Here is an 18205-nt window from a genome sequence, read left to right as displayed (position 1 = left end):
CTTTCTACTCTAACTTATTTGTTGCCTTTAAGACTGTTTGAGACACGCCATTGCGGCTTCATCATCATCAGTCGTATATTCGTGACACTGTGTCACGAACTACGTCGTGACACCCCTAAATCCCACCAACAACGACCCTCCTTTGACCATCAAACTCCATCAATTCTCAACCTCTTCGGTTTACACGTATCCAGGACAACTTAGACCAACCACGACGAAGTTAGGCGAAGTTAGACAGGTTAAGGGTGAAGGGAACCGAGGTACGACGAGGTTAGGCGAATTTAGGTTGACTAGGGATGGAGGAAGCAGAGGTACGGCGAAGTTAGACGAGGTTAGAGGATCGGGTGTTCGGTGGTTCGGGGAAGTTGGCCGAAGTGTGTCAAAGCACGGATGGGTTGGATGAACATCTAGTGGGTGGTGGATACATTTAGCTGAGAAGATCGCTGAAGTTCTTCAGCGATCCTTGATTGTTGTCAGTAGTGAAAGATTGATAGAGATAGCTACCATACAAACGAGATACATCGCCATCAGAGAAAACCCCCAGATAGAGTAACTACGCCGAAGCTCGCCGTAGTTACACTCCTTTCGACGTCTGCGCCCCTCCTGGTTGGGTGAGACATCGAGCTAGAACCACCAAGTTAGCCGAGGTTCGTCGACCGTCGGTCTATTGGAAAGAAGTTATTCGACAGCGGTGACAGACTTGCAGTTATAGTGCAGAAACTCGCTTCAGCATTGCCTCCACGCACAGACCGGGAATAGGCGAACATTTGCCAACATTTGCCAACAGCTAGGAAGGCTCACAGATGGACCAAATTGGGGCAGGACAGAGCTCAAAACACATGCTTTTTCATTAATGCTCCACATTGCCGCAAGGCATCCTGGTGCATTGAAGGAATTGCAACGTGGAACAGCTAAGACATCAAAGTCCTTGCCAAAGAGAAAGGGTCCAAAGGCTGAACTAGAAGAAAGCACTTCTGGAAAGTACAAGGGAACTTCAACAATGGAGAGAAAGAAGGCAACTGCAAGTACTAGTGAAACGGGAAGGGGAGTGTTTCGCGCCAGTGTCACGGCCGTCGACTAACTTCTCTCTAATGGACCGACGGTTGACGAACCTCCGCTAATTTGGCTCTTTGGCTTCGGTGTCTCACCCAAACAGAAGGGTGCAGATGTCAAAAAGGGGTGTAACTACGGCGTGCTTCGACGTAGTTACTCTATCTAAGGTTTTCACTGATTGTGATATCTCGATTTGAATGTAGCTATCTCTATCAATCTTTCACTACTGACAACAATCAAGGATCGCTGAAGAACTTCAGCGATCTTCTCAGCTAATATTATCTGCTCCTCCTAGATGTTCACCCAACCCTCTTGCGCTTAGACGTACTTCAACGCACTTCATCCAACGGCCCCGAGTCCCCGGCTGTCCTTCTCCTCCCTTCGACTCACTCCGCCTAACATCACCGTACTTCTGCTTCCATTGTCCCTACTCAGCCTAACTCCGTCCAACTTCACCGTACTTCTGCTTCCATTGTCCCTGGTCCCCCTTGTCACGAACTTCGTCGTGACATCCCTGACAACTACCATCACCGACCCTCCTTTCACCATCACCCTGAACCACTGAGACCGACTACAATGAAGTTATAGGAACCTAGGGAGCATTTATCATGACAACCCCGCCTAACGGAGAACTACGGCGCAGTTAGGGGAAGGAAACCATGTGAGAGCAGAGTAGGTGAAGTTAGGCGAAGTTAGTCGAAGTGAGCGGAGTAGGATACCGGGGATATGGCGAGGTACGGCAAAGTTGAGCAAAGAGGACTGAGCGTGAGGCTGTGTAGGGGTTGGAGGACGTTCTATGAGAAGAGAGAGGAAGTATAGATAGTTTACAGATCGCTGAACTTCTTCAGCGATCCTTGTTTATTGTCAGTAGTGAAAGATTGATAGAGATAGCTACATACAAATTAAGATACATTGCCATCAGAGAAAAGCCCCCAGTTAGAGTAACTACACCAAAGTACGCCGTAGTTACACTCCTTTCGACGTCTGCGCCCCCCCTGGTTGGGTGAGACATCGACTTAGAAGCGTCAAGTTAGCTGAGGTTCGTCGACCGTTGGTCTATCGGAGAGAGGTTGTTCGAGAGCCGTGACAAAGGTTCAGCAGTTTAGCAGTGAGGCATTTATGTGATTGGCTGGATTTAGTTTCGCGTGTGCCCTCACTTTGAGGCATTTAAGTGATTGGCTAGAAAATCCCTCACACGCTTTTTATTTAGTACACCTACTTTAGTTTTGAAGGGTATAAAAGGAGCACATCTCCCCCCTCTTTCTTCAGCAATGTATCTTCATCTTGAAGTTGAACTTCTTCTTTGAAAGTCACCTAGTTGGTTCTAACCCAACACCTCAGTACCCTCAGTACCTAAGGCAGTCATCAAGCTCTACGAGCCAGAGACTAAAACCCTTCAGTACCCAAGGCAGTACTTTGCTACCGCAGTCTACCCGCTGGTGTGACACTTTGTTCACCCTTTCCTCAACATCCTCATCCTCTGAACACCGGCTCTCCACAAACTTCTTCCCAAGAGCAAACAAATATTGAGCATCAGTGGTTCCATAGGTCTTCTTGAGCAAATCATAGATTGTTCGAGCTCGATAAGCAGGGGAAACAATGGTGGAAACCGGTCAATCAGTTGAAGGAGGATCAACAGGTGACAAAAGGTGAAGATGAGCAGAGAGGATATCCTCAGAAGTGGAGTGGAGGATGGCGGCAGCAATGTCAGGACCAGACATTGAGAATAGTCTGCATCTATGAGCTATGGCTATAGGGCCTCACAGGGAACAGACCTAGTGATGTAGTTTATAGTCAAGTGATGTAGTGGATCAAAGAGGCTATAAGTCAATGAGATCAAGTGGCAGCAGGATTTGCTAAGTGACGAGAAAATACATTCAACAAGACATCTATGAAAAAGGGCTGTTTCTATATACTAAAGAGGGAGCGGAGTGATACCAAAATTTACGCAGTAAAGATGGGAAACGATCTGAGGTATAAGAGCAGAGGAAGATGGAGATAGATGAGGGACACAGAGGTGAAGGAAAAGTATTGCAAGACGGAGAGATAGCAACCAAGTAGGGAGGGAGAACGGAGGACGCCGTAATGGAATTAGTGAAGCGGAGATGGGAACGGGTAGGGTGGAGTACGACTTCTGTGTACGACTCTGAGGAACCCATCTAGAGGGTACCCGTGATCCTGACACCGCTTAGTGAGCTAAAGGTTTTCTGGCTTGAAGATCATTCTTCCTCCCCTGCCAGGTCCTGTGAAATTGTCGCCGATAGTAGCTCAAACCTTGAACAGATAATCTCAGGATTGAGATCCTTTTCCTGACCGGTCACCTCCGCGGTTCATGGAGAAGACTATCTAACGATCTCCGATGCGCACGGAAGATAAGAAATCGACGATTTTGTTGCGCACAACGCTCCCTTCTCCGCTCACCTCTCCTCGTCCGCGTATCACGTCCAAAAGTTGTCGATGGTGCTCGTCATATCGATCAGAACCCCGGAGGCGATGCCATGTTCGAGACTCGATGACGTCGTCGCCCCTCCCCTTCGGGTATGCCATCGGGGCCGACACCGCCTCCTCTGACAACCTTTCAATCGTGGCCCACGTGGCTTTTGAAGGGCTTATAACTCCGAATTCCTCATAACAACTTACCTTTCTTCCATCTATGAGAAGAGTTTGGTTGCACAGCCACTGAATGGACATATATGGTAGATCAGAGGCTCAGCTTGGTTTGCAATCATCACTTTACTTTTATAGGTTATATCCTTGAGTAACTGTGGTGTTGATCCATTACACAAGGACGTGATACAGAATCTCGATCAAGAATGCCTGAAGCCGGGCCACCAACCAAGCTGTCCTTAGTAGGTACAAAACCAGTCCGTAGTACAAAAAGCTCAGCCCCATCAATAACCCAACCTCTTTCACCATGGGCAGGAGCGCAGCTATCACTGCTACATGGGAAGAGACGAAAAGCCCACTATGACCTAAAAGATGATCATGACGGTAGCGCGGGAGCGACACGCGCCTTAGAAATACTCAGACAGCTGGAGCCCTACCTATCCTCTGACCTGAAGGGGATGCCTGAAACTGTTGACCAAGTGAGGACAACACTCACAGAGTTACGCACAATGCCTGCTGGGGGTAAGTGCCCTTTGCTGAATTGACACCATTCACCAATTGCTTTGGTGAGGTGACACCTGTGCTGATACTTAGGGAGTGTATCTCTTGAGCAAGCGCGTACTGTAATACCCATTCTGTTGATGTATGGGAGAGGGGACGAGACAGAATTCTCAAAGTTTCAAATGTACCGTCGTCTCGAGAATATAATTAAGGACTCATACCCAAGAATGGTGTTGCAGGCAAGGATGTTTGATCTCTGTCAATACATAACAAGCCGTTTGAGTCTCAAGGATCTGAAAGGCCTGATTGAGACTTATGGTCCTGAAATTGACACAGGACACAGGTTATATGTTCCAACAGTGAAAGAGCTGCTTGGTGGAGCAGAACAAACGGAATATGAAGCACTGTATGCTAGCATTGACAAGTCAAGGGCTACAGCAATGTTGGAGATGTTGAGCAGCTATACAGAGCATCAAGCTCATGGCGGCAAGCGCGTTTTTGGTAGTGCTATTATGGCTTTGCGCACTGGGATGAACGAGCAAAAGCTCAAGGGAGTCATCTCACAAGTGACTCCAGCTCTCAGGTCAGGGAGTGGGTGCTTCTCTTTTGCCTGTATGGAGGTCTTCACTAATCACAGGGGAGATAAGTCTAGACAATGCCAGAGACTATCTGCAAATAGTGCAAGCGTTCGGCAGTGTCTGCCCTCTACAGACCAGCAGGCAGTATAGTGACTTTGTGAGGAGTGTGAGACAGTTCACATCACTGCCAACCACTGAATCACGACTCAATGAAGACTGTACCAACAAAGCCCTCAGAATGCACAGTTATGCCCTTCTCACCCATGTGTGCCAACCCTTTCCTGGTCTTCTGGCCAGTCTTGCCGGACACAGTGCACCTTTGGGACCTTCCCCAGAGCCCAGTGGCAATACTGAGGGCGTACTAGGACGGTCGTCAACATCACCTGACAATGAAGATGGAGTTCCTTACCCAGACCTTCAAGGCAGCTCCAAGGAGGTAACTCCATCTAGTGATGAGCTAAGAGGGAATGAACAAATCAGTGACGTGGAGGAGAAAGAAGAGGTAGAAGAAGAAGAGGAAGAGGAAGAAGAAGAAGAAGAAGAAGAAGAAGAAGAAGAAGAAGAAGAAGAAGAAGAAGAAGAAGTAGTAGTACAAGAAGAAGAAGAAGGAGGAGGAGAAGAAGAAGGAGGAGGAGGAGAAGAAGAAGCAGAAGAAGAAGAAGTTGTTGATGAATCATCTCCCGGGTCCCAAGTTCTTGAGAGATACCTTAGGGAAGGAGGTTCAAGCAACGAAGAGTATCTTGAACTAGCAAAAACCCTGCAAGCTACTGCACTTGAACGGCATCCAAGAGGTGTTCCACCTAGGGAACCCCACCCCTCTATTGCTCGCCGAAGTGAAGGGTGAGTGACGGACTTGTCTAAGCACTTATCACCTTCGATCCAGGAGATATGATAAACTCATTTGCGAGTAACCAGGAATGCATGAGATGATGATGAGCAAGCTACTCCATCTTGCCTTATCGACTAGTTCTACGTGTTACTGTCCCTTTCCCTTTGAAGGCAATTTGAAAGTGTACGCTTCACGATCTATCGAATGAAGTCTTTGTAATTCCAGCAAAAGGCGGAACATCTATCTATCAATTACCCGATCAAAAGTGATGATAATCCTCATAAACCTGAAACTCCCAAGATTACAGAGCATACAGTATGCCATTCACACTGAATTAGATGAGAGAAGAAACGAAATGACCAAGATAATATGGAGATACATGATTAGAAGATGATAGACTCACGTAAGATTGCATATCTGCCCATGACCAATGTTCTAAAGCGTAACGTTGACCAGCTTCTCCTATCTTTCTTGCCAGATACTACGTGTAAGCTTGAGGGAACATCATCACGGACAGTTATTGATACGGATGGTTAACTCACGTCATGACCTTTACTCTCGTCAACATTCCCATCTTCATCTACTGGACCGACGAAGAAAGCCATGATATCGTATAAATCTGAGTAATCTGGTTTGAGTGGAATGTAGTGATACCACGGTACTACCTGTCAGTTTCTTGGGGGAGAGCATGGGGAGCTGAACTTACTGAGACGTTCCTAAACGTGTCAGCATTTCTCATATGATTCTCAGTGGGAGTGTGCTTCTCAAACGTCCACTGACAAAGCTGGGAGATAAGAACGACAGGGGTTCACCGAAGGGACCCAAAGAGCTTTTATCGGAGGGAGGAGAAATTATAGGATTGAAGGACAAAACTCACCTGATGCCATTCCGGGAACATTGTGAATTTAATAACAGGACTTCCTGATCCTAACAATCTATGAAATCTTTGAGACCAACCATTACCATCGACATCTAGTAGGTATTTGAACGCTACGGCTTGATGCGGCCATACTTGCTGACCGAATTCGATGGTGTTTTTTATTGTTTCACATAAATCGGGATGTTCTTGAGGACACTGAGCGTTAGCAAGACTACGACGACACATCCAACCCCTAAAAATTCATCGACGTGGGTAACCTTGTAACCAAGGTTAAACCCGGTACAACATGTGATCAGAAATACTCGGAAGACGTTCGGCTTTCATGTTGTTTGCCGGGGTAACATACATATAATTACTTGGGGTGAGGGGAACGTTGAGAGTTTGCGACGCACAAGAAGCATAAATATCGTAAGTGGAACCGTTGGAAGAATTACAGCCAATGATCGTGTGAATCTGTGAAGAGGGTAGAACGAAAGAGAAATCTTCAAACTCACAGCAATCAACTTTCCCGAAACTTTCACATCAACATAAGCTTTACTCAAAGTTCTATCCCATCTTCTAACCGTTTTATATCCACCTTGACCATCTGGCATGATAACATCCCTCGCCTGATTGGCCCACCAAGCATCACCACCTTTAGGTCCATTGACCATCAAATGTAACCTAAATCGATGTGATTCTTTCCAATCTCTGTGGACGTTGTATCCTCCCGTACTTGACCCTCGCCAGAAAAGACGGTTGTCCGTTTTCTCTTCCCATGAAGGGAGTTCGTCTAAGGATTCTTGAGTGAGGTTTTGATATCCTTCCATTGGTGTGACTTGGAAGGAAGAGTCCGCTGGGAATTTCGAGAGAATCAGAGCTGGTTTGAGTACGGATGGTGATCGGTTCTTCCAGTCGATCCTGAGGGTCAATGTAAGTCTCTAATGTCTCAATTGTGGACACAAAGATTAGGGCAGCTGCGCATCGGGTACTGGGTGTTGAGTATTGAGTGTTGGGTGTTCACAAGTCTAACGCAGCCCGAACTTCCGCAGAGGCAAAGGGAATCGAGATGAAGATCAAGAAGCGAGGAGAAGATGTGGGGTTCATGACATAATATGTAGATAATGCGATAAAAACGAAAAGAGGGAAATGGTAAAGGTGAGAGAAGTGATGACACAACTCACGACATAGCCCCATGTAACCTCTTCAACTCTGGAAAATCACAAAAGTCCATAGTGGGTAAATGATCATAAATGAAGGTTTTAGCTGTTCATCAGATCCTCACCCCTCACAAGATAAATCACTCACGCAAAATCTCATTGGTAGCATTCTCAGCCCCCGGTCGAATATTGGCGGGTGAATCTAGTGGGCAAGCTTTCTGTTCGGTCAGTCATGTCAAGAATCATCAAGTTGACTTTTTTACAGAACCCTGTTCGTCTATTTGCTTGTCCGTTGTGAATTTATCGACAATGGGGATTCATGTGATTGTTGATCGGTTGAAATAGTATAGTTGGGACAGCAGAAGCTGCGGAAGGACATCAATGCGTTGGGGTTGTGGTTGGGTTATGCGATTACTTTCCGAGTTTTTGGGTCGGGGAATGAAAGATGTTTTGAGTAGTTGGAGGATAGATGATGAGGAAAGTCACTCACAAACCATCCCCATGCTGGTGTCCTATCTGGATCTTCTAATTTTTCTAATTCTTCATCGTCGAAATCTAATTTGATCAGCATCCTTTCAAACATTCCGGATTTTACGGGACCGTGATGTGTGTTCCGGTAACCGTCGATCAATCCCTTGGAGATGGTCTGAAAGCCGGCGGTTCCCACTGGAAGAGTTAGAAGAGCTTTGGGGATGATAGTGTGGTAAGTTATATAGTAGGATGAACATGAATACTATCCTATCATACTACCGTCTTATCGAGCAGCAAAATGAGAAGAAAACCGATCATCTTCAAATCCATCCATCAAATATGTGTACAAAGTCCCACTTCATTCGAACATCTCAAGAACCAACAAGGGGGAGTAAGCAAGGATTTACCGAGAGAACAAGGAGGAAAGATAAAGGTGTGGAAAACGAGGGGGAAGGGAAAATGAGAAGAGAACGACAAAAAAAAATGAAAAGAGAAAAACACACACACACACAACCAACTCACATTTACCCATTTTAACCAATTCCATAGCTCTTTCCCTTTGATCCCTACCCAATACTTGACTACCAGTATCATGATCACTTCCAGTTATTTTCAATTTAAATCCATCAGGTAACCATTCCTTAAAACTATCAATCATCTCTTTCATTTGACCCGGTCTAAAATTCTTCGCCCTAGGTCCTTTCACTATCGTAGGTTTTTCTTTATCGATTTCCAAAGTATACGTAAAAGGTTTATTTTCTAATTCTTCTGATCTTTTTATAAATATTTCAGGTTTTAAAGAAAGATGTGGTAATAAATCTTTCATCAAGAAATTAAATTCATCTTTTATTTTTATATCGTTTTGTTGATTGAATAGAAACCAAGAATCGAAACCTATTGGAGGTTTTATATTATAACGTTTCCTATATTGATTATAAGCTTGTTCTAAAGATTTTGATTGTGTTGAAATTAAATGATTCCAATTATCTTCTGCTTTTTCCATTAATTCGTAAAATGGATGTTCTGGTTTATTTGATGTTATTTTTTGTTTCCCATTTCCAACTCCTACTTTTCTTTCTATTCCATTTCCATTTGAACCTTTTATTTCTGATCCTGATCCTGATCCGAAAATACCATTCTCTTCATTTCGTATGATACCTGCGGCTTGACGACCAATTTGATTTCTTTCCACTTGTTCACCTGTAAATCTACTATGTATCAAAGTTACCATACCCGTTTTACCCCAAATCAAAGAAGAATGTCTACCTCTTCTACCACCAGGTATAGAAAAACCTAAAGGTGGTGGTGGTATTCTTTCTATACCTAAACCATGTCTGATACCGAACCAATATAATAGGAAGAAAATGACTATTAGATATAATATTTTCTTTGGTCTTCTGATTGTACGTGGTAATGATGGCCCGGAATGAGGGTTTAGGATGGAATTTGTATTATTAGAGTTCGAAGGTGTTGAAAGTGGATAAGAAGATAGAGGTATGGAATGTGATAATGTACGTGGATATCGTGTTGAACGTGGTTTAGGTGAGATGGAAGGGTATGAAGGTGATGAACGACCTGATCGAGGCATTGTTTCGTTGAGTGTTTTATCTGGTGAGGGTTTATGTGACAGATTTCGTCTTTCCAGATAGCCGGCTGACGGACAAGACTGTATTGGTCGTTGTCGTTGATGAAGATGTAGTGAGTTGAAGGCGGTGAGAGAACGATGAAGATACAGTAGTTGTGAGAGCGGGAGAGAGCGACAGAGATACGAGTAGGTTTGATTCCGACCCTGCCTGGAATCTTGGCTCCCTCCACTCTCCCCCACCCGCCCACAAAGCTGAAACGGCCAGATTCATACAATCATGACTGTCTCAAACCAATCATTCAACAGCACAACAGCATGATCCCATGCAATGCATATACATATAATGTCATATCAATCTTACAGATTCTCTGATCTTTTATACAACCTCTCCCCGCATCATGATAATCAACATATATCTCGTAGCGTCATAAAACTCAACGTCGTTCGTTTTGTCGTGAACGGTCAGGGCGATAAGGTCTAGGACCTTTTTTCCATTTCTACCAATCAGCAAATGAGAACAAACCAATTAAGAGACATACCGAATGGTCAACGAGGGTGAAATCGGATGAGATGGCCAGGTTGGTAAGCTACTTAGTCAGCCACATCGACACACGGACACGTAATATAATTATGTAGGTTGTCCCATCTCGGAGGCGGATGAGTGAGATGTGAAGAGGGTGACACAGTCATATCCACATCTCCCGCATAGGAACGTTGGGAGAGACCAGAGACTTCATAAGGAGTTCTCGCAGATACACCGTACCCCGGCCACTCACATACGCCCCGAGTCGTTCCAACTCCCGATCTCGTAAACCTTCCAACGTACCGGCAGAGTTGAAAGCTCGTATCTATCATAAGCATATGTCCGACTGCTTCACGGGAGAAACCTCACCCGCAGACCTTCACCAGGGTTCATGGCAAAGTTCCGTGACAAATCGTCAATATGTATTGTCTAGCATCAGCTCACGACCCCATCTAAATTCATGTATATCAATCACTTTCTCCACTCTTTCCGCTTTCTTCACTTGTTTTCCTTTCTTGACCTTTTTGGCTTGCACAAGATCCTCTTCAAATATGGAGAGGTCAAATGGGATGACTCACATTCTTCGCAGACCACTGAGGGAATGAAGCCCATAAATAAGCAAGAGGTTTGACTTCATGTTGATACGATTGACCATTACGCATAGAAAAAATCTACATCATTAGACACTGGATGACCTGCGGCGAGGGGAGACATACCGGGAACATTGAACTTCTATCCGCGACGAAACATACCTTATGGTCAATCGTGATTTTATGCAACACAAAAGACGTACTTTGTAATTACGGTTTCCACCTAGCATACCAAGTTCGTAAAGCTTTCCCTCTATCCATCTCCAATGAGTCTGAGACCAAATGACGATATCATAATTTTGATATGCACTGCGAGTCAGTATTTCGCCGGTTACATCATGTCTTAGCATTCATTATAACCAAAGAGTTAAAAGTTTCCGAAGCCTCGGTTTGTGAAAGATCTAGCTAATGGGAGTTAAAATTTTTGAGTGGATTAGGGGAAAGAATCGGATAGTGACAATTGCGCAAACTCACAGCTCCAAGAATCGATGCAATCCAGGTCTGGCGCATTCATCGGCTGGTAAAGATCCAGCGATTAGAGGTTTGGTATCAACGATGGCTATTGTCAACTTGCAGATATATCCCATTCAACTGAGATGACTTACTATAGTCCAAGTCAAGTACAAGAAGGCCTTTTCCTGGCCTGGGAGGGTTCATAATCTTCTCATCAGCAACTGTGCTGATTTCTCTCCTTCGCTGAGCCTAATACATTTGAGGACAGGAGTGACAGCTGATTGACATGTATCGTATTGCACTGTCAACCCATACTCATAGTTGATACAGAGAGTGGGGAAATCAGCAAGTGCGGAATGAGAGAGATCAAAGACAGCCGAGAACAGCTTGACCCACCGTTATAGGTATCTCCTTAACTTTCTGCTCTATTCTCCTCAAATTCCTTGGATCGTCCGCCGGAGACACCCTGTTCTTCCCATCCAAATGTCTCGGATACCTAACATCGAAATCATCCACCACATCGGGTAAAGTTACCTGACTGGGATCTTTGAAAGATAATTCTTCAGGAGTTCCGATCATCGTAAACTTGGATCCATCTTTGATTCCTAGAGTTCCGAATCTTGTGGAATCTAGTTCAGGAGAGAGTTTACCTTTTGTCAGACCGATGAGTTTTTGACGCACAGGAGGGACGTTTGTTAGACGGTAGATGACGTCTCTGAAATCGTATACCCTATTTGTCAGCTTGGTGATCCACAGTACTTCTATCGGCGTGACTGGAAAATTCGAATTTTTGGTACATAGGGATCCATGACAGTGTATTTTTATCATGTAGTGGATAGGTAATACTTCAGATTGTGTCATAGACCCATTACCTGATTCTAACATGATCTTATACATACTACTTCGAGTATGTGACGTCGAGAGATCTGACACTTGACATCATGGAATGAACCATATGACGACAGTTGGGAGATAAGGTCCAGAAGGGGAGAAAGGAGAAGAAACATAGAAACTCACATATCATTACCAGCAACTCTCAACTCGTACACTTTCCCTTGCCAAGCCATTTTGAGGTCAAACCAAATATTTTCTTCAGGTTCTTCAGGTAACGGAACCGTTTCCACCATGGGAGTTTCATCATTCCCTCCTTCTTGATCCCCATCATCTCCCTCCCCTTCTTCTGTGAGATCATTCCCCATTTGATAATTTCCGTTCTCATCTTTATCTATTCTAGCCATATTGGGTAAATCGACATCTCCTTTCTCTCTTATCGTCTCTTTGTCTTTCCCATTACCATTACCGTCAACAGCGGGGAGGGTGATAGGGTCGACGTCGATAGGTGAGACTCCCTCCTCTCCTGGATGATTCTTGATAGGAGAAGGATTTTCGTCCGTATCGAAAGAATCGTCTTTATCGTCCTTCTGTTCGGAGGTCAGATGAAAGACTTTGGGTCTTTTGGAAGAAGAGGTTTCTACGTCGGGACGAGCTGAGACAGAGGGGGTGGCGTCTGACATGATTGAGTGGGGTGTCTTAGATACACAACGTTGAGTCTGTAGGTGAGGAAATATGAGGTGAGAAGGAGAGAGAGGGAAATGATTTGAAGGAGAGATCAAGTAAAGGGTACTGTATAGATGAAAACATCCAAGGTGGATTGATACGCCGATGTATGAGTAGCGAGTATAGGGAGGGTGACACAAAGGAGATGGTGGGGAAAGGAGGGAGGGGGAAGATGGGGCGACCGTGGGAAAGTGGAGGTTCTGGTTGGGATCACCAATGAGTACTACAACTTGAATCAAGCAGTACTAGCAGTATAGCAGTACATACCGCACGAGGGAGAAGATATAGCATCTATAACACCTTGAAAAGCTCAAGGAGAATGCAAGAAGGTAATGGTGTGAGCTCGAATGGAAGGGTGATCACGCTAGGTGTGTATGCCAGTCAAAGCGGAATGATCATAGCAGCTGAAGATTGACCGGTCAGAAGAATTCATCATTGATACTTTCACACATATCCAAGAGGATGGAAGTCAAGTAGATGTGGATCAACCTGATCAGATTGGAGGTGGAGGGTCGTACGGTAAGTCTATCCGTCCTCACCACTACCCTCAATCTCTACTCCAACTTACATCTTCATCAATTGTCTGCTATCCTACTCTTCCTCTCCATCAACCTCGAGAGTAGGGCTCAAATGTGAGTCTTTAAGAACACATGTTGATTCAAAGTAGGTACATGGAGTGATGAAGTAGCTTAGGGCTCTGATGAATATCAGAAGTTTCATGCATATAGTGAGCTGATGCATAGCAATCATAGGTGCTCGTATCTTTCTACCCCCGACAAAAGTAGGAATGTTATTATCCTACACCCCTGAATCTTTACCGGAACCCATGAGACAATCTCTCCTTGCGTACGGGGAAGAAATGTGGGCGTTCGTTCTCCGAAAAGATGGAAACCCAACGACAAGGATTCTAAACACTTATCATGGTCAAATCAGAACGTGAGTCTTCTCAAACGAGACATACATATGTATTATTATCTGAAACGAGTGAGATTCAAGCTGATATGTTGAGAGAAAGATATTTATCACCTCCTAATCTTTTCACACCTCTTTCTCTCCTCAGTACACCATGGATAAATCCTTCAAATCCTGAAGATTGGCCAATAATAATACATTTCATATCGTACTCCGATAGAGCAAGGAAAGTAGTGGAAGAACTTGATATACTGAGAGAAAAGATGGGAAAAGATGATTGGATACCAAAATTAGTTTGGGAACCGTATCCTGTACGTCGTCTCTGGTTGTTCTCTCTTTCTGTCTTCTCCTATGTACAACATATGAAAGTCTTCTTTAGTTGTTATCTTTATCGTACATGTACTTAACAATGATAATAAACACTTCTGGTTACTTTACTCAATCTCTTCCGATTAGTTTGTATGGGACGAGTAGAGAACTCGAGGAAAGTTTTGTGTTCGGGATTGGTGAAAGAGATGTTGGAGGGGGAAAGGTAGAGGCTGACAGACCAGCCCATGTGCATTCCAGAGAATGTGACTGCATTACGAGAACTAGTTCCTTTTTTCGATATCATTTCGTCAGTCAAATCAACTTATATCTTGCTCTATCCCTCAACTGACAATTCAGTCCAAACCATACCGAAGCTCTTTCTTTCTTCCCCTCTCTATCCATCCACCCAAATCTCGATAAACCTTCTTTCGTCCCTTTTCCCCTTCAAGAAACCCCGCAAAGCACATCAAACCTTCCCTCACCACCTCCCGATTCTCTCCCTCACGACCTAGAGATCAATGAGACAGACGTCGCTGAAGAGAGATTGAAAGAAAATATCGAACTCGCCTGTTTGAAATTGTTATCTTTCAAACCGAAAATAGGAGTGATAATCCGTTGTGGTCATTTAGGTTGTTGTTATGCTCTCTCTCCTTTTCACTCTGACTCACTCTTCAAAAAGCCCTCAAACTCCCAAGGTCCACTCTTTGAGAACACACCAGATTCTCAAATGATGGAAGAGATAGTAGGAAAGGGTGAGAATGAAGAGAGGACGAAAGTTATTTGGATACCGGCATATTGGGATAAATCTGATGAAGAAAAAAAGGTGGATCCTACAGGAGCAGGAAACGCATTTATGGGAGGTGTTTGTGCTGCTTTACACAAAGGATTAGATTTACACCAAGGTACGTTTCACATTCATCTCGCCTCAGGACAGGATCGTGTCGAGTGAACTGTGAAATTCCTTTCTTCATTCATGGTTATCTTGGGAGTGGGTCCGATGATTCTTTTGTGTTTTTTTTTTCCCTTTGAAATCATTATGACCAATGAGAAATCAACATTTGAGTCCACGGGTATTGTTGATTATCGTTTTACAATGGAGAAATAAGCTTTGGGTCGATGGAATGGTTATTTTTGGGTATTTGTGTCTAGTGAAAAACCAAACTTCAATTCAAGGAATACCATGTCACCGTTTCGAATGGATGAAATAGGATCATGTAAGAAGTGATCGAGACAAAAACGGAAGGATTTGGGGTCGTTTGAGGTTTAAAGAGTGACATTCGAAGAGAGTTCAAGCTAATTAGTAGCTGTGTTATATGGAACAGTGGCAGCTTCATTCATCATCGAACAACATGGTTTACCTTCTTTAACTCTCATCGAAGGAGAAGAAAGATGGAATGATGATTCTCCTTTTAGACGATTAAACATTCTTCAAGGAAAGTTATGCCCTAAGTAGTCATGCCGAAAGAGCCACCTGACTGGTTTTCGAGAGATATTTCCAGGTAAATTTTATCTGACTTTAGCACTAGGAATCTTACGAGTACGAGTGAATCTCTAAATCGGCCAGGATGTGTAGCAAGTAACAAGCCAGCAAACAATAAGTGGTCAGTCGTCAAGTTGATCTGGCTGAGTACAAGATGGACATTCAAAACTCTCTCAAGCCAAATTGAGGGGAAAAGCAGAATCTTGACGCTATACTCGTACAAAACCAGATGCATGTCATGCGACGATTCACAATGCAAGTTATATTTTGTCTCATTCGTTCTAGGATGATGTTATGATACTGAGAACATTCCGAACGTCATGTACGAACCTTAAACTATCAAGGACGGGTATACAATGTAATAAAGCTTGATCTTCAGGATCAGATGTCCAACTTTCGATAGGTAATGCGTTATCTAATCAATTTAGTTTTTTCTCCTTTTTTATACTTCTCTTCTTCTTAACACTACCTCATCTTCACCCTTACTCTCCAAACTTCCTCTTTCACCACGTCGTTAGTCCCTAATGACTAAACTACTATATCGCTAACGAGATCACATGATAGTCGTGAGCGGTTTGTTATCGTCTCCTTCCTCACTTTTTAAGCCCATGTCGAGTGAAGAAGTCCTACATGTGACATTCAATGGATAATGATGATACCAGAAGTCTAGGTTCGAAATGGGTGTGGGTAAGAAGACAGTAGGGGTCAAAAGGTAAGCCCACCTTTATGCCACGTATAACTAACAGGAGAATTATCCAGAATACACACTCTCGCCAAATCCGGTTCTACCATTGTCAAATCTTTTATATAAGTCCCGTTCCTTTGCATATGACATGAATCGCGATAAAGCTTCTTTGCGAATAAGTTTCTTCCGCCGTCTAACCAGTCGATAACTGGGTCAGCGTATTCTGGCATGGAGGCGGTGAAGATGACGAGGGTGTACCATGCGGATACCTGCGTGTCAGACGAATTTCGCACAGGAACATTCACTCTTCAATACAGTTTCAGAGCCATTCGAGAAGGCACCACGAGGATAATGATCGCTAAAGCCGCTTATCCTAAGAAGAGGCAAGTGACGGTGGTGATCAAGGAGGAGGTCAGATGTGATGATAGGGTGATTCCCTTGAAGGGCTTGGGAAATGAGAGGAGGGATATGAAAGAAGAATTACCAACCTTTTTCAAAAAGTGATCCACATAAGGTCTCTTGTAAACATGATAAGTCGTACTTCTCCCATTCAAGATAACCTCGATCGTATGACCTTCCCTACCTTTCCCCCCTCTCCCAAACCATCCACCGAAACTCAACCCCAAAATCCCTCCTCCTCCCGTACTCGCCGTCGCATACCCCAAAGGTCTCGAAGTGGAATGTATCAAAGTCTCATCTAAATCTAAAACTAATATCAGTGCTTTTTTACGGAAGAACGGTACTTGATTCGGTTTTTGTCGAGAAAGGGATGTGACGGTGGTGGGTGGAACGGAAGGATCTAAGACTGAAGTTGTGATAGGTGAGGGTAAAAGTCCGGAAACTCTTTTCTCTGGGATTCGAGGTGATGGCTTAGTGGTTTGTAATGGATTGGAGAGAATGGAGGTTGGTGCAGGTGTGGGAGATAATGGTTTTGGTTGAGAAGGTTTAGAAGAAGGAGGTGTGGGACGAAGTCGAAATGTTAAAGAAGATGATTCTCTTAAACGACTGGAAGTGTTGTTGTTGTCTGTGGTGGTGGAGGTGGAATCGGTTATGTGTGATGAATGTTTCTTCTTCTTTGCATGTATTTTACCTTTACTACCCTCCCCTTCTGTAGTCTCCGTCCCATCATCGGAACTCTCTCCTATAGTACGTCTTCTCCTACGTCGTTTCACACGAGTCGCTCGTGTTTGTCCAACGATGGATTGCCAGAAAGAAAGGAGTATAGCCCAGAGGACGAGTACCAATCGAAGTAATAGAGGAGTTGAAGGAGGTGGAACTTTGATGTTTGCCGTAGTGGTTTTTGGGCGGGATTTGTCATGAAGTGCTTTTGAACGTCCTTCCGGTGGAAGATTGGATACATGACGTTGACGAAGAGCGGAAGGGGCTAGAGAAGGTCGACGTCGTATTGAACGTGAAGGGGGTGGTAGAGGGTTGAAAGTCGAGCTAGAGCTAGAGCTGGTAGGGGGGAAGATGACACGAGAGATGGAAGAGTCGAGTCGACTGAGAGTGTTCATCTAGACTATGAGCTGTATTCATCATGTGAATGAGCAGATTTAGAGCTTACCGTATACTATGCAATATCATGTTCATCGATTGACCGAGAAAAGTGGGGATAGGAAAGGGATGGGGGGAGAGGCGACGATCAATGGTTATTCTTGCACCGCAGAGAGATGAGTCAAGTAAGGATTCTCCTCTACTATCAGATAACTGCCAAGGTATATTCTTGATGTTTCAATTGATTCTCGCTGATGTATGAAGAGAAAGAAGAGGAGGAATGTGGGATTTAAGTTAGGTGATGGTGGAACACTCGCACTTGACATCCCCACCATTCCAACCTGCAAACCCAATGTGGCACGTGGCACCGCCTCTTCTTTCTCCGTCCCTTATGACAAACCCGTGCATTCTCATCCTTGACATGAAAGTGAGGACCCACTCCGGTCTCTGTGAAAGAATCCAAGACAAGAAAGGTTTAACTTGTCAGTAATATGACATGACTTAGAACAGTATTGCCATGGGTTTCGTACCTTGGTCAGGGATGAACGTCGCGTGCGGA

The 18205-nt window shown here is 44.3% G+C and overlaps 5 protein-coding genes across 5 annotated transcripts; 2 read left to right on the top strand and 3 right to left on the bottom strand.

The window, feature by feature from the left end:
* Window positions 1-3866: 3866 nt before the first annotated feature.
* TREMEDRAFT_65174 (uncharacterized protein) lies at window positions 3867-5747 on the top strand (the record flags this gene model as incomplete). Its single annotated transcript, XM_007007330.1, has 4 exons — window positions 3867-4182; window positions 4255-4752; window positions 4799-5579; window positions 5681-5747. 4 exons carry the CDS (start codon window positions 3867-3869, stop codon window positions 5745-5747), a joined length of 1662 nt encoding a protein of 553 aa, XP_007007392.1.
* TREMEDRAFT_70041 (uncharacterized protein) lies at window positions 5716-9914 on the bottom strand (the record flags this gene model as incomplete). The annotated part of the gene is made up of 11 exons (XM_007007400.1): window positions 5716-5808; window positions 5972-6049; window positions 6111-6233; window positions 6446-6643; window positions 6943-7348; window positions 7612-7693; window positions 7736-7805; window positions 8078-8142; window positions 8581-9081; window positions 9259-9452; window positions 9892-9914. The coding sequence occupies 11 exons, from the start codon at window positions 9912-9914 to the stop codon at window positions 5716-5718; spliced, it is 1833 nt and encodes a 610-aa protein (XP_007007462.1).
* A 415-nt stretch (window positions 9915-10329) lies between these two features.
* Window positions 10330-12336, bottom strand: TREMEDRAFT_34604 (uncharacterized protein; the record flags this gene model as incomplete). The annotated part of the gene is made up of 9 exons (XM_007007205.1): window positions 10330-10491; window positions 10536-10595; window positions 10745-10837; window positions 10883-10918; window positions 10960-11065; window positions 11231-11315; window positions 11362-11416; window positions 11606-11939; window positions 12227-12336. 9 exons carry the CDS (start codon window positions 12334-12336, stop codon window positions 10330-10332), a joined length of 1041 nt encoding a protein of 346 aa, XP_007007267.1.
* Window positions 12337-13085: 749 nt separating this feature from the next.
* TREMEDRAFT_74685 (uncharacterized protein) lies at window positions 13086-15717 on the top strand (the record flags this gene model as incomplete). Its single annotated transcript, XM_007007399.1, has 7 exons — window positions 13086-13134; window positions 13190-13285; window positions 13510-13702; window positions 13776-13989; window positions 14230-14294; window positions 14345-14889; window positions 15292-15717. The coding sequence occupies 7 exons, from the start codon at window positions 13086-13088 to the stop codon at window positions 15438-15440; spliced, it is 1311 nt and encodes a 436-aa protein (XP_007007461.1). The 3' UTR covers window positions 15441-15717.
* TREMEDRAFT_74684 (uncharacterized protein) lies at window positions 15684-17931 on the bottom strand. The gene is made up of 4 exons (XM_007007398.1): window positions 17717-17931; window positions 16641-17666; window positions 16190-16421; window positions 15684-15882 (listed from the first exon to the last, which is right to left on the bottom strand). The coding sequence occupies exons 2-4, from the start codon at window positions 17664-17666 to the stop codon at window positions 15749-15751; spliced, it is 1392 nt and encodes a 463-aa protein (XP_007007460.1). The 5' UTR covers window positions 17717-17931; the 3' UTR covers window positions 15684-15748.
* Window positions 17932-18205: the final 274 nt, after the last annotated feature.

This window comes from Tremella mesenterica, assembly GCF_000271645.1.
Source record: "Tremella mesenterica DSM 1558 unplaced genomic scaffold TREMEscaffold_13, whole genome shotgun sequence".
NCBI lineage: Eukaryota > Fungi > Basidiomycota > Tremellomycetes > Tremellales > Tremellaceae > Tremella > Tremella mesenterica.
Note: the sequence above shows the minus strand (reverse complement) of the source record. Positions and strands in the feature narration are given on the sequence as shown.

Bases quoted from the DNA above. Each gene is read 5' to 3' on its own strand.
- TREMEDRAFT_74684 (XM_007007398.1), bottom strand. From the start codon at position 17,666: ATGAACACTCTCAGTCGACTCGACTCTTCCATCTCTCGTGTCATCTTC. The intron at 16,422-16,640 runs GTTGGTAATTCT...TCTGACACGCAG, and splicing joins TGGATCACTTTTTGAAAAAG to GTATCCGCATGGTACACCCT. The intron at 15,883-16,189 runs GTGGGCTTACCT...TAAATTGATTAG, and splicing joins TAGTTATACGTGGCATAAAG to ATAACGCATTACCTATCGAA.